The sequence below is a fragment of the Panthera onca genome, chromosome E1 (assembly GCF_046562875.1).
Source record: "Panthera onca isolate mPanOnc1 chromosome E1, mPanOnc1 haplotype 2, whole genome shotgun sequence".
Lineage (NCBI taxonomy): Eukaryota > Metazoa > Chordata > Mammalia > Carnivora > Felidae > Panthera > Panthera onca.
In genome coordinates, this window is record NC_138352.1 from 45,204,407 (window position 1) to 45,218,844 (window position 14,438).

At 40.9% G+C, this 14,438-nt stretch overlaps 1 protein-coding gene and 1 long non-coding RNA gene across 7 annotated transcripts in view; one reads left to right on the forward strand and one right to left on the reverse strand.

Annotated features, from left to right (window-relative positions):
- TEX14 (testis expressed 14, intercellular bridge forming factor) overlaps positions 1-14,438 on the forward strand; it is a 122,109-nt gene that overhangs the window by 102,988 nt on the left and 4,683 nt on the right. For 5 of the 6 annotated variants that reach the window (XM_060646546.3, XM_078437359.2, XM_060646543.3 and 2 more), the window contains 7 exons: positions 1,610-1,672; positions 2,182-2,309; positions 3,224-3,429; positions 4,471-4,567; positions 5,971-6,045; positions 8,995-9,072; positions 9,806-9,905. In XM_060646546.3, the coding sequence (XP_060502529.2) occupies positions 1,610-1,672; positions 2,182-2,309; positions 3,224-3,429; positions 4,471-4,567; positions 5,971-6,045; positions 8,995-9,072; positions 9,806-9,905 (747 nt within the window). The remainder of the gene's footprint in view (positions 1-1,609; positions 1,673-2,181; positions 2,310-3,223; positions 3,430-4,470; positions 4,568-5,970; positions 6,046-8,994; positions 9,073-9,805; positions 9,906-14,438) is intronic. The other variant, XM_060646547.3, reaches the window with a different exon arrangement.
- The window catches only part of LOC132687926 (uncharacterized), a 29,242-nt gene continuing 14,862 nt past the window's right edge, over positions 59-14,438 (reverse strand). The window contains exons 5-6 of the long non-coding RNA XR_009614342.3: positions 491-771; positions 59-141 (exon numbers count right to left, since the gene is read on the reverse strand). This is a non-coding gene — a long non-coding RNA (uncharacterized LOC132687926). The remainder of the gene's footprint in view (positions 142-490; positions 772-14,438) is intronic.

A 14,438-nucleotide genomic window follows, 5' to 3' on the forward strand; every position in this document is an offset into this window, starting at 1 on the left:
TTCATGGCTAAAAACAGCAAACATTTATTTTTTGCTCATGCTCCAAGTCCACCATGGGTTGGCCAGGAGTGTGCAGTGCTCTATTACCTTCTATCCAAGATCCAGGCTTAGGGAGACTCCATCCTTGTACTTCCTTGATTGCTGAGGCAGGAAAGGGAACATGAGTTGTGCACTATCCTTAAGGTTTCTGCCCATAGTGACTCACATCACTTTTGCTTATACTTCACTGGTTAAAACAAGTGAGGTAGCCATTTATATAAATTAGGAGGGCCAAAAAGTGCTGTTGTACTTGTATACTTAAAAGGAGAAACAAATACTCTAGTGAACAGAATTAATAAAGTCATAACTCAATCCAAAACCCATGTTCTTTCCTTTGTACCTTTGGTCTCAGGATTGTTGCAATGATTAAAAATATGAAAACATATGGAAGGATTTCGCATGGGAGCTGACTTATAGTTTATATTTAGTGGATATTGAAATTGAATCCTACCTATTAGTTAAAGTAGAAAAAGGTCAAGTTTGTCTTCAGTATTCTTTTCTGGCCATTTTTTGGCATAAGTCTTTCTTGGCCCCACCTGATGTTCCATGTAGGACGCTGTCTCACAGCTGGTAAGGCCCCACCACTGTGCCCTTTGCTCCAGCCTCCATCCCCAGAAAATTTCCTGTGATCCATTGATTTCCTCAGGAACTTGCTCACTGTCATGTAGTATCATCAGCTGATTTCAGATGGGCTGAAAGGAGACTGAGGCCCAGAGTGAGGCCCAGACATGCCTGAAAACATATGGCTAATCAGTAGCAGAGCCAGGACCAGAACCAACTTCCTACTTTTTTTTTTTTAATTTTATTTTTTATTTTTAAAAATTTACATCCAAATTAGTTAGCATATAGTGCAACAATGATTTCAGGAGTAGATTCCTTAGTGCCTCTTACCCATTTAGCCCATCTGCCCTCCCACAACCCCTCCAGTAACCCTGTTTGTTCTTCATATTTATGAGTCTCTTCTGTTTTGTCCCCCTCCCTGTTTTTATATTATTTTTGTTTCCCTTCCCTTATGTTTATCTGTTTTGTCTCTTAAAGTCCTCATACAAGTGAAATCATAGGATTTTTGTCTTTTTCTGACTAATTTCACTTAGCATAATACCCTCCAGTTCTATCCACGTAGCTGCAAATGGCAAGATTTCATTCTTTTTGATTGTCGAGTAATACTTCATTGTATATATATACCACACCTTCTTTATCCATTCATCCATCGATGGACATTTGGCCTCTTTCCATACTTTGGCTATTGTTGATAGTGCTGCTATAAACATGGGGGTGCATATGTCCCTTCGAAACAGCACACCTGTATCCCCCTAGTATTTACTACTAGGATAAATACCTAGTAGTGCAATTGCTGGGTCGTAGGGTAGTTGTTTTTAGTTTTTTGAGGAACCTCCATACTGTTTTCCAGAGTGGCTGTACCAGCTTGCATTCCCACCAACTTTCTATTTTTGATTTAGCGCCCTTTCTGCTGCTTCTTACACTGGGCTGACAAACTGGTCCATTGTACCAGGTTAGTGCACTCTGCTGACCGGGGATTCATATAATTTTCTCATTTTCTCTCCTACAGTACTGAAGGTGAACAAGAGGAGACATTAAAGGAATCACCAAAGGAGCTGAAAGAGAAAGACATGTAGGGCCACCAAAGGGTTGCCTAAGGATGCTGTGTAAAGTCTTGGTTTTAGGGGAAAATGAGGAATTTCCTTATTTGTGGGAAAATATATTCCTCCCGTTTTTATTCATACATTTAATGTGAGCGTGTTTCTTCTTTCACCAAAAAGCTGTTAACAATATGATCTAAATTAATAGCATCTTACAATCAAGGAAATATAATGATGATGATGATGATGATATTAATAAGTTTATACTGGAGGTAAATGAAATCTGTTTTCCATGTAATATACCTTCATCTATGGAAATAGTTTTAGCTGCTGAGATATGTTTAAAGTTAGTACTCTTTTTAGGATATTCTCTGAGATTCTCTTTAAGATACATAAGATATTCTAAGATAGTCTCTAATTCTGGTCTGCTGCCAAGTAAAGATTGTTGTCAAGAGCATCCTTAAAAAGCACCCCTCAGGAAAATATTGTTTGATTTTTCTAAACATCTTCTCCTAATTACTTTGTACTTTAAATTTCTTAGATCACTGACAGACATTCAAGACCTGTCTAGTATTTCCTATGAACGAGATGGTTCCTTTAAGGAAGTCTCATGCAAAACACCCAAAATAAACCATGCACCTACAAGTGTCAGCACTCCACTCAGCCCAGGTAATCACTGCGGGAGAAGTGTTTGGGGAGAAGAACTAACAGCCCCTGCCCCATTGGCTTTGGGAAGCCAGGCTGTGAGAAAAGACTGCCAGGTGTTTCCTCAGTGTAGAGGTGTCTCCTTAGCACCAGAGTTGAAGGCCCCCCATGGGGGGCCAGGTAGGGGTTTGTGGTGCTGGTTATAAGCAGCTCTAAGGAGTTTTTTTACTTTAGTGGTAGAGACAGGCAAATGCAAACTGTACTTTGTACTCTAGCACTACTTAAAACCTATCTTGTGCTTAAACACACAGTTGTTGTTGTTTTTTTATGAAACACTTCTTATTTTTAAATTTTTTAAATATGTAATTTACTGTCAAGTTAGCTAACATACAGTGTATATACAGTGTGCTCTTGGTTTTTCAGGTAGATTCCTATGATTCATCACTTACATACAACACCCAGTGCTCATCCCACAAGTGTCCTCCTAAATGCTCATCACCCATTTCCCCCCTTCCCTACCCCCCATCAACCCTCAGTTTGTTGTATTTAAGAGTCTTTTATGGTTTGCCTCCCTCTCTGTTTGAAACTAGTTTTTCTCCTTCCCTTCCCTCATGGTCTTCTGCTGAGTTTCTCAAGTTCCACATATGAGTAAACACACATAGTTTTGAGTCTTGCAACCTCAATGGCCAGCATCACATAGCCTCTCTCTGGTGTCCTTAGTTCCAGTATATTTGTGGTTCAAATAATCTCCCTTTCTTTGGATGGCCAAATATAGAGACTGTCATTGTTTTTATACTTTGAGAAGCTATATCTCATATCTGTGATTATTTTAGTTATTAACAACTTGGAGAATCCCTGGTATAGATACATAGTTTTGTGGTTTTGTTTTTAAATAATGTAGAGGATTCGGAAACTAATTGCCCTCTTTTCTACAACAGGGTCAAGTTCTTCAGCTGCCAGTCGGTATAAAGACTGCCTTGAAAGTATCACATTTCAGATTAAAACAGGTTCTACCTCATGCTGGAACAGTCAGGAATCCATTCAAACTTCATCTGATAGATTTACAACTGTTCGAGAGAAAGCAAAGAGCCTAGATTCCTTTCTTACTTCCTCTGAAACTGCCCCTTCAAGACTGACCGATCTCGTAAGTATACTGATTCTGCTTTCCACACTCATGGAGTCAGCCCAAAGGCCTCAGGGATCCAAAGTGCCAAGATTTCTCCAAATCCATTATACAAAGAAAGCAAGAAATAAGTTGGATCTTCTCTGGGCTTCCCTGAGGTATCTTTCTGAGTCTGTATTCTAGGATAGATCCTAGGTTTTTGTGCCTTTTTTTGCCCCAGAGATAACATCTGGCAATTTCTCCAAAGAGCCAAATTGCCATAGCTTAGGATGCTGCCTTCACCTGCATTGTACTCTCTGTCTACCCACATCCTACTTACTTGAGGAGGCTTGGGTTCTGCTTCCTCTTTGATGCCTCCTCTGCTTAGTTCCCTGAGAGGTTTGATTGCTCTCTACCTTCTCTGAACTCCTGAACTAACAGTCTGCAATAAAAACACATAATTGTGTGCTACCTTTTCCTCCCCTCCTCCTTCTCCCCCTGCCGTCCTTCTTTCTTTTTCTCTTCTCTCTCCCTTATATTCCATATGTGTAGACTCTTCAAGAAAACTACAAATTCCTTACTTGGCACTGTTCATTAAAAATGTTGACCATTCTATAGGCAGACTGATTACTTGCTTTGGCCCTCAATTAAAAATCAATTGTTATATTCTCTGGGCATTTGACTAACAAAAGATTCACTCTAAAGTAGGGAGATAGAGTTTTATGCTTTCATTCAATAAATTGTTAACCGGGCAGGTTTTAAGTGCCAGGTACCCTGCCAAGCCCTCTTCTAGGCACCAGATGTGAATAAGATAAACCTAGTCCCTGCCCCAGAGGAGCTCCCCACCTAGTGAGAAAGGCTGGCTAACACAATACAGAGGTAAGTACTGGGTGCTATGGAGGCAAAGACTGGGTGAGAAGGGATCCCAGAGGAGGGGACATTTGAAAGAGTTTGACTCAATCAACAAAACAAGTGGCTTATTCCATCAATGAAACACAGGCTTAATCTTGGAAATGATTGAACTGCATTTGCCTTTTGAGCTCAGTACATGTGTCAATTACCATGTTTACATCTTACTTATAGAAAAGATTGCCTGCATTTACTGGGGCCGGTTCCTCCAGCATTGCTAAGTCACCTGACACATCATCCCATGCCACCCAGAGAAGGAGCCTGCAGAAAGGTACCCTGTGTTTAATATGAAAATACAACCAAAATACAAAATAATAGTAAGCCAATTTAAGGGAACTTTAGTCTCATCGTTGATGCTACATTAAATTCAAACAAAAATGCTATTTTCCATCTGATTATAAAAGTAAAATATACTCATTAAACTTGGAGAATAAAAAGAGCTTTAAAAGAAAACTATCATTTAATTCTACCACCATTTTTTAACCTCTTGTACTATTCAGTACATAGTTTTTCTTTTTAAAATTAAAAAAATTTTTTTTATTTTTAGAGAGAGAGAGCATGCAAGTGGGGGAGAGGAGGAGAGGGGGAGAGAAAGAGAATCTTAAGCAGTGTGGAGCCTGATGACGGGCTTGATCCCACGACCCTGGGATCATGACCTGAGCTGAAATCAAGAATCTGATGCTCAACCAGCTGAGCCACCCAGGTGCCCCCATTTTTTTAAAGTAAACTGTGCCCAATGTAGGGCTCGAACTCACAACCCTGAGATCAAGAGTTTCAGGCTCTGCCTACTGAGCCAGCCAGGCACTCTCTCTTTCATATTTCTAGAAATGTACAAAAATGTATGTATTTTTAGCATAGTTGAGATCATATTGTGTATTATCTCTGGCCTATTTTTTTTCTTTTGATGCTATGTTTTGAGGATCTCCCCTTAGTGAAAATTATTTGTTAAATATATGTAATGGCTTCATAATAGTCCGTTCTACATATGTTGCTTAACTATGCCATTATGTTGAAGATTTGTATTGTTTTCTAATTTTTGTTCTTTGTATAAAAATCTTTGTACCTCTGATCCCTTTTTTAGGATAGATTCTTAGGAGATGGTTTTCAGATCAAAGGATATGAGAATGTTAACAACTCTTGAGGCATATTGCCTTTGCTATATTAATTTTAATGTCTTATGTTTTGGTACAATTCTTGGATTTTGTGAATTAAGCTGAGGGGTTTTATTTAAGGTTATAAGGAGGGGAAGGCCCAAAGAGTGGTTGTTCTTATATCCCCTGGCCTGATAACCTATAAAAGACCTTCCATTTTATTTTTTATTCATTTTGACTGGCCCAGACTGTATCCCTCCAGGAGCCCTGTGCCAGATTAGGCCCCCAGCCTCTTAGTAAGAATTTATACTTCCCCTACCCTAAATATCTTTGGGAGGGAGGGACACAGATCAAGAAATACTGGGATAAGGGGTAAAGCAGGAAAGGATTTGGAGTAAAAAGGGGAGTAAATCCATTCACATGTTAGGAGGTCTCAACTAGAACTGCTAATGTAAGAAGCTGTCTTCCTGCCTCAGTTTGTTTCATTGCTGAGAAGTCCTAAGTCAAATCCATGTGGAAGCCTGGAAAATCCAGTTCAGGGTCAGAAAGGTGTTAAGCCATTTTTCTCTTTATGTTTTTTAAGCATTAGTAGAAGCCATTTCACAGCATCATGTTGATGAGCTACCACCACCATCTCAGGAGCTGCTTGACGAAATTGGTAAGAGATGTTCAATACAGAATGTACTCCATGGCCCTGTTAGTTATGGTCACTGACCACAATATAGTTCTTTGTCTCAGGTGTAGGTACGAGTACAAATGGCCCTAATAAGAAGGTCTAACTGAATGAACAATTCAGGAAGGAGCAGTTTTCCAATAAAGTGGGCCTCACATTACTACTGAAACCTGGCCAGGATATTAGCCTGTGTCTGTTGTCATTTTGTTACTTTAAAGGGCCTATGGTAATGATTCTAAGAGGAATAACAATATTTAAGTGGTTTACTATGATGAAATTGTTTTATTAAAGGAATATTTTCACCTCCTTTTTGAACCAAACCAGCTATACCTTGGAGGCCTGAAGTCTGGCTACTAAGGTTGAGACATCCTGTACTTTCAGTTTTGCCATTAGCAGGAGGTATTAGAGGTATTGGCATCATGGATGAATCACCTTCTCAGGGGCAGAGATGTCAGTGGCACAAGACGTAATGAGACCAGAATTTTCCATCTCAGACAGAGACCCAGCTATACCTGCTCAATTTTAGTTGTAGCTGGACTGGCTGGCCCTGCCCAGCTGAGCCAATGCTGAAAGTACATGGAAGCATTGGGCCAGGTGGTTTCTCACTTGAAGAGTGAGAAGAGACGTGATTGTTCTCTCCTTGACAGCCTGGTTGACCAGCTTCTAACTCTGAAAGAACACATCTTGGCAGACCTCTCACAGTCCAGTTCTTGGCATGGGGCCTCTAGAGAATTTCCCGATATGCACCAGCTGTTTTTCAGGGTCTCTGAGGTTTTGTGTCTCATCAGGAAGAAGGAGGTAAATGAGGACTTATGTGGTCTGACTCAATGGACAGCTACCATCTAGGCTATCACAACCCCCAGCCCCTGATTATTGGTCTGATGAACTAGGGTGGAGCCAGTCAGAGCTGCCAGACCTTCCTTTTTTCTTTTTCTGTACTCATAGGCCCCTTCACCTCATCACACCTCCTCCCCAAAGCCACAGGGTCATAGGGTTGTTGGGTCAGGCTCTTAGGGTGCCTACCCCTTAGGGCTTTCCTTCTCTAGAATGCCCCAAGGAGTCCTTGCGAATTCTTTCTCTCCAGTTGTTTTTCTTAGTACAGTAATAGAACTGCTGCTTATGAGAGTAGAGGTCACCCACACATGTCCAGCTCAGATAGATTCTCAGTGTCATTTTTCTTTTGTCATGACTTAAGGCAGTATTTGTAGGCTCCTTTGCAGTTTGACCTTAGTGATACTTTTCTTCTGGATCCTGCTGTCTTCTCTCTTAGTCACCATATAGACTCCCCCATTTCAGCAGCTGTTAACAGCCTTCCTCCTAGGTTCCAGCCTCATGGCACAGCTGTACCCCAACACACTCTGCAGAAACCTTTTCTCATTTTACTCATGGGAATTATCTGGACCAGGTTTCTAGGTGATGTCTGTACTTTGACACAGGTCAGTAATTTCCCAGAAAGACAAAATTGAGAGGTCACTTGGGTAGTTTCTTCTAATAATGGGCACTCCCACCTGATTATTATAAATCATCATTCCGTTGTTTCACCTCAAGAGAGCTTTGGAGAGTGACCTGGTGCCGACACCTGTGCTCTTTTGGAGGGCCCACATCCACAGCTCTAGGCTTCTGACAAGGGCCTAACAGGGAGGATCCTCTCGAACTCTAGGATATAGGTGATCTTTTAAGATTAATAAAGGACTATCTTTAACAAGGATAAAAATGAATTTTTTATTTCAAGTTATTTCTTTTTTTTTTTTTTTTTTTTTAAATTTTTTTTAACGTTTATTTATTTTTGAGACAGAGAGAGACAGAGCATGAGCGGGGGAGGGTCAGAGAGAGAGGGAGACACAGAATCGGAAGCAGGCCCCAGGCTCTGAGCTGTCAGCACAGAGCCCGATGCGGGGCTCGAACTCACGGACCGTGAGATCATGACCTGAGCTGAAGTCGGACGCTTAACCGACCAAGCCACCCAGGCGCCCCATTTCAAGTTATTTCAAGTGATCAAATGGGGGCCCCTTGATGCCCAGGAGCTGCCAGGAAAGGCCTGCTTCCTGACTTGCAGGAAGAGAGACCCCTGTGCCTGCACACAACAGGGCTGCACCAGGGAGTCCAGGGTCCCTGTGTGTGCCGCCTCGCAGCTGTCTCACTGCTCTGCTGTGGGGAGCACTTGAAGGATACTGTGCAGCCACAAATGCAAAGCAGTATGCAGTTTGGCAGATGCTTGTCTTGGTGTAATGGTCAGTTCTTTAGGAAATGGAAATTATTTTCTTTGCCTTCTATCTTTTCATAAACTAAGTAAGAAAATAGGAAATATAGGCCACAGAGATGGGGGAAATTGGAACCTCCTTTGATGTGTTACAAACTTGACAGAGTATAAAATAAAGATTAACAGCATAAATCTTAGAGCTGGACATCCTGGGTTCAAATCCTATCTCTGCTTCTTACGCTGTGTGTGATTCCAGGCTAGGTCCTCAACCTTTCTTTACCTTCATTTCCTCATCTGCTCAACAGGAATGACAATCACACGATGAGTCTTGTAAGGTTGTTATGAAGATTGTGAACATGAATCTTGAATGAATGTGTGTAAGTTAAAAACAGTAACTGCCATCTAGGGCTTTGCAAGTGTTACCTATCATTGTTATCATTATTATTTTTATTTTTAGTGTTGGATAGAATTGAATGCTCTAGACCAGTGGTTCTCAAAGGTTATCAGCTGTCAGAATCACCAGGAGGGCTTATAAAATATGATTGATGGGCCCCACCCCCAGAGTTTCTGCCTCAGTAGGTCAGGGATGAGGTCTAAGACTTTGCATATCTAAGTACTGAGTATACTGAGGCTGCTGATCCAAGGACCACCCTTTGAGAACCACTGCCCTAGAGAATGGTATGACATCTGAAGGAAGAAATAAGTTGTCTTTTGCTTTTGTATTATTGTGACAGAGCACTTGAAGCGACAGCAGGCCTCATCCACAGTGTTGCGGGAGAACACAGCAAGTTATCTGGGTGTCACTGTAAATGGTAAGCCAGCTGCCCAGACCCTTTTCATCAGGTCCTTGCTATAACACTGCCCTTGGCAGCACAATGGTACATGTGGGACACTGTGGGCATTGAGGTCAGGCACAATTCCACCTCATTAAGCTGTTTAATGTCTCCGAGCCTCTGTCATCCTCATCTATAAAATGGGGATGATAATTCTTACCTCCTGGTTTACACAATAGCTCTATGAACAGTGTCTGGTACATTGTAAGATACTGAACAAACTTTCCCTTCATAGGACCATTGGCAGGATGAAATGAGACAGTATTGTAAAATGCCTGGCATACATTAAAGGGTACTAACTACCTTTCCCCACCCAAATTCTTTCCTCGGGGCTCCAACCTAGAAACATTTACAGGTGAGAATAGGGTGGTCACCCAAAGTGAATCAGTGCAATTTGTTTTCAGGGTGTCTTGGCTCCTCTTTTATGTGCCCTCTCTTTCCTCTGCTTTTTCTGTCTCTCTTGAGTCTTGGCACAGGTAAGGTTTCCTATTGCTTCATCTGGCACCAGAGAGCTCCCAAGACCCCAGAAGCAGCTTCTGTGAATGCAGGCACCCTGCAGACTGCCACCTGGCCCCTGCTCTCCTGGGAAGAAGTAGTGCAATATATACTTCAGGGACCACTGATTAGCTTTAATTTTTTGCACTCCATTTCAAGGCAGGTTTTCTCAATTTGTTGTTGTTCTAATAAAGTTAAGTCTTTCAACCATTTTTAGATCAAAGGCACTTAGAAGAACAAGAAACTAACGGTAAAAAAGAAGATAGCAGTATGCTCTGGACCAAAGAAACTCAGGATCTAGAAGAGGACACAGAGAGGTAACAGAAAAAGCTGGGCTTCTAAAAGTTAATAAACTGTATTAGTGTGTTCATTTTTCTTCCGATATTGACAAATAAGAATGGGGAAAAAAGGTCTTTCTTCATACTAGCCTAATAGCCCCTATTCCTAAAGGTTTTTTGTTTTTAATTGTAATTGTGATAAAATACACATAAACATAAAATTTTCAAGTGTACAGTTCACTAGTGTTAAGTATATTAACATTGTTGTGCAACCGATCTCCTGAACTTTTTCATCTTACAATACTGAAATTCTGTGCCCATTAAAAACCAACTGCTCCCTTTCCTCAGCTCCTAGCAACCACTATTCTGCTTTCTGACTACTCTTGATATCTCACGTAAGTGAAATCATACAGTATTTGACTTTTTGTAGCTGGTTTACTTCACTTAACATACTGTCCTCAGGGTTCATCCATGCAACATGGTCAGAATTTCCTTCTTTTTAAATTTAATTTTTTAAATTTACATCCAAGTTAGTTAGCATATAGTGCAACAGTGATTTCAGGACTAGATTCCTTAATGCCCATTTAGCCCATCCCCCCTCCCACAACCCCTCCATTAGTCCTCTGTTTGTTCTCCACATTTAAGAGTCTCTTATGTTTTGTTCTCCTCCCTGTTTTATATTATTGTTGCTTCCTTTCCCTTATGTTCATCTGTTCTGTGTCTTAAAGTCCTCATATGAGTGAAGTCATATGATATTTGTCTTTGACTAATTTCACTTAGCATAATACCCTCTAGTTCCATCCACGTAGTTGCAAATGGCAAGATTTCATTCTTTTTGATTGCCAAGTAATACTCCATTGTACAGATATACCACATCTTCTTTTTCTATTCATCAGTTGATGGACATTTGGGCTCTTTCCATACTTTGCCTATTGTTGATAGTGCTGCTATAAACATTGGGGTGCATGTGCCCCTTTGAGACAGCATACCTGTATCCCTTGGATAAATACCTAGTAGTGCAATTGCTGGGTTGTAGGACAGTTCTATTTTTAATTTTTTGAGGAAACTCCATACTGTTTTCCAGAGTGGCTGCACCAGTTTGCATTTCCACCAGCAGTGCAAAAGAGATCCTCTTTCTCCACATCCTTGCCTGAGTTGTTAATGTTAACCATTCTGACAGGTGTGAGGTGGTATCTCATTGTGGTTTTGATTTGTATTTCCCTGATGAGTGATGTTGAGCACTTTTTCATATGTTGGTTTGCCATCTGGATGTCTTCTTTGGAGAAGTATCTATTCATGTCTTTTGCCCATTTCTTCACTGGATTATTTGTTTTTTGGGTGTTGAGTTTGAGAAATTCTTTATAGATTTTGGATACTAGCCCTTTATCTGATATTTCGTTTGCAAATATCTTCTCCCATTCCATCAGTTGCCTTTTAGTTTTGCTGATTGTTTCCTTCGCTGTGCAGAAGCTTTTTATTTTGATGAGGTCCCAATAGTTCATTTTGCTTTTGTTTCCCTTGCCTCTGGAGATGTGTTGAGTAAGAAGTTGCTGCAGCCAACAGAATTTCCTTCTTTATTTATATTTGAGAGAGAGAGAGATTGCGTGTGTGTGTGTGTGTGTGTGTGTGTGTGTGTGTGTGTGTGTGTGAGAGAGAGAGAGAGCAGGGAGGGGCAGAGAGATAGCCGGAGACACAGAATCCGAAGCAGGCTCCAGGCTCTGAGCTGTCAGCACGGAGCCTAATGTGGGGCTTGAACTCACAAACTGAGATCATGACCTGAGCTGAAGTCAGACACTCAACCAACTGAGCCACCCAGGCACCCTGAGAATTTCCTTCTTTTTTAAGGCTGAATTACAGTGTGTGTGTGCGTGTGTGTGTCTGTGTGTGTGTGTGTATCAAATTTTGTTTATCTGTTCATTTATTGGTAGACACTGGGTTGCTTTTACCTTTTTGCCTACTGTGAATAATACTGCTAGAATATGGGTATACAATATTTCTCCTGGACATCCTGCTTTCATTTATTTTGGATATGTAACCTGATGTGGTAATGCTGGATCATATGGTAAATCTATTTTTAATTTTTTGAGGAAATACCATACTGTTTTCCACAGCAGCTGCACCATTTTACATTCCTACCAACAGTGCACAAGGGCTCCGATTTCTTTACATCCTTGCCAGTACTTGTTATTTTCTGTTTTTTTGATAGTACCCATTCTAATGGAACAAGTATGAGGTGATATCTCATTGTGGTTTTGATTTGCATTTCCCTAATTAAGAGTGATGTTGAGCATCTTTTCATATGCCTCCATGGCCATTTGGCAGGCAAGAATTCTACCACTGAACCACCAGTTCTCCATGTATCCATGGCCATTTTTATATTTTCTCTGGAGAAGTAACTATTCAAGTCCTTTACCCATTTTTTAATATTTTTTTTTTGCCAAGTTGTTTTTTGTTTTTGTTTTTCATTTTGTAAGGCAGACACAGGCTTCAGCTTCTTTCAAGACGTTTTATTGTTTTTTAAATTTTTAAAAAATATTTTTAAATAATTTATTTATTTATTTTTGAGAGATACAGAGTGAGTGGGGGAGGGGCAGAGAGAGAATCCCAAGCAGGCTCTGCACTGTCAGCACAGAGCCTGATGTGGGGCTGGAACTCACAAACCGTGAAATCACGACCTGAGCTAAAGTTGGAGGCTTAACCAACTGAACCACCCAGGCACCCCTAAAAGTATTTTTGTATTTATTTTGAGAGAGAAAGAGAGAGAGAGAGTGTATGTGTGTGTAAGAGAGTGAGTGAGCATGAGTGGGGGAGGGGCAGAGAGAGAATACCAAGCAGGCTCTGTGCTCACAGTGCAGATGAGGCTGACACTGGGCTTGATCCCACCAACCATGAGATCATGACCTGAACCAAAATCAAGAGTCCAACGCTTAACTGAGCTACCCAGGTGCCCCCAAACATTTTAATTAAAGGCCTTGGAAGAGAAGTTTTAGATCTTTGTGGCCAGATAAGAGAAAATGGGGGCAGCCATCCAGACAATTCAGTCTAAAAACACAAGGTTGCCTCAAGGAACCCGATTCTGTTCCCGATTCACTTCGACTCACCTCCTGTGCCTCCTGACTTCTCTTACCTTGCCCTAACCATCATTCAGGGCCAGGACTGGCATGAAGCGAGTGAGACACTCCTTGGGCACAAAATTAAAGGAGACACCAAAAAATTCAGAGTCAAGATAAATTGTTTGAATACATTATTTTAAAAAATAAAAACTGATGCCAAGAAATCAAAGATGAGCAAAGTATCTAAATTTTGTTGAAGAAAAAGAGGATCTGAACTTGTCCTTGCAACACTTGCCTTATCCTAATCCTGGTCCTGTGGATCCTTAGGGTAGCCCTGCAGAATTCTTTCAACTGCAAATGATGGATAACTCTACCTTCATGCTTAAATGAGTTTGTCTCACACAGGAGGCAGTCCCACAGGTTGGCAGGTCATGCCTGGTGTAGCAGCTCAGTGATGCCACCAGGGACTTAGACTCTTTGGATATTCCTGCTCTGCTACCTTACTATGTTGGCTTTTATTTTCAGACTTGTCACCTCCTGGTTTCAGGATCGCTGCTATCTACACACCAGGCAGGTGGGGAAAAGGAATATTCTGACTCTGCCCCTTTTTTTATCTGGAAAGCAGATGCCCACTTATATTACACTGGCCAAATGTGATGCATGACCACCCTCATTTACAAGGGAGACTAGAAATTGAGTTTTTAGCTTTTCAGCTGCTATAGAAGAGGAAGGGAAGGAAGAAGAGTGCTACGAATAACTTTTAGGTAGTGAATCTAGTTCCTGTCCCACTCTTTAAAGGCTAAATTATTCTCTATGAGGAAGAAAAAGAAAGAGACCTGGAAGGGAAAGTTTGGGAGGTGGAAGAGGAGATGAGCCCTGGGACCTGCAAGGAAGGTCCTGGGGAGACAGAAAAGACAAGGGCAAAGGGAGAGGAAGAGAAATACATTTTAAAAGTTTTAGAAATCTTTTTATCTATAATGTATGATGTAACTCCAGTCCTCTCATCTCCTCAAAACACCTTCAGTAAAAATCTACATCATTATTCAAGCCAAGGAAGATTAGCTCAAGAAGTCTGAGTTAAACTTGGTTGTATTAAGTACTTTACATGTGATCAAAAGTTAGCTACTATTATTATTTTCCAAAAGGGCTGGCTGTGCTGGACATAGATAGATGCCCAGAGTGGGACTTTTCAGGCCTTCTGAAAACACTGTGCATCCTTTAGCTTCAGAGGCAGTTCTTCATTCAAAAAACTTATAGGAATGAGTGTACAGTTCTAGCCCAGGGTGGAAATTAACTTAATGGCCTAGAATGGAGACTGAGTCTGGCATTGGACTTTGGGAGGTGGCTATTCTCATGGGTGCTGAAGCTTTTTATTAAGAAGCTAAAGAAAGTTTTTGGTGTGCATCTGAATTGTATGTAAGTGACCTCTGCAACTGTAAATACAATCTCACCTAGCTATCATTTTCTTATCTGTACAGTGAAAACACACGTTTTAAGGTCCTTTCCCACTCTAAAACAC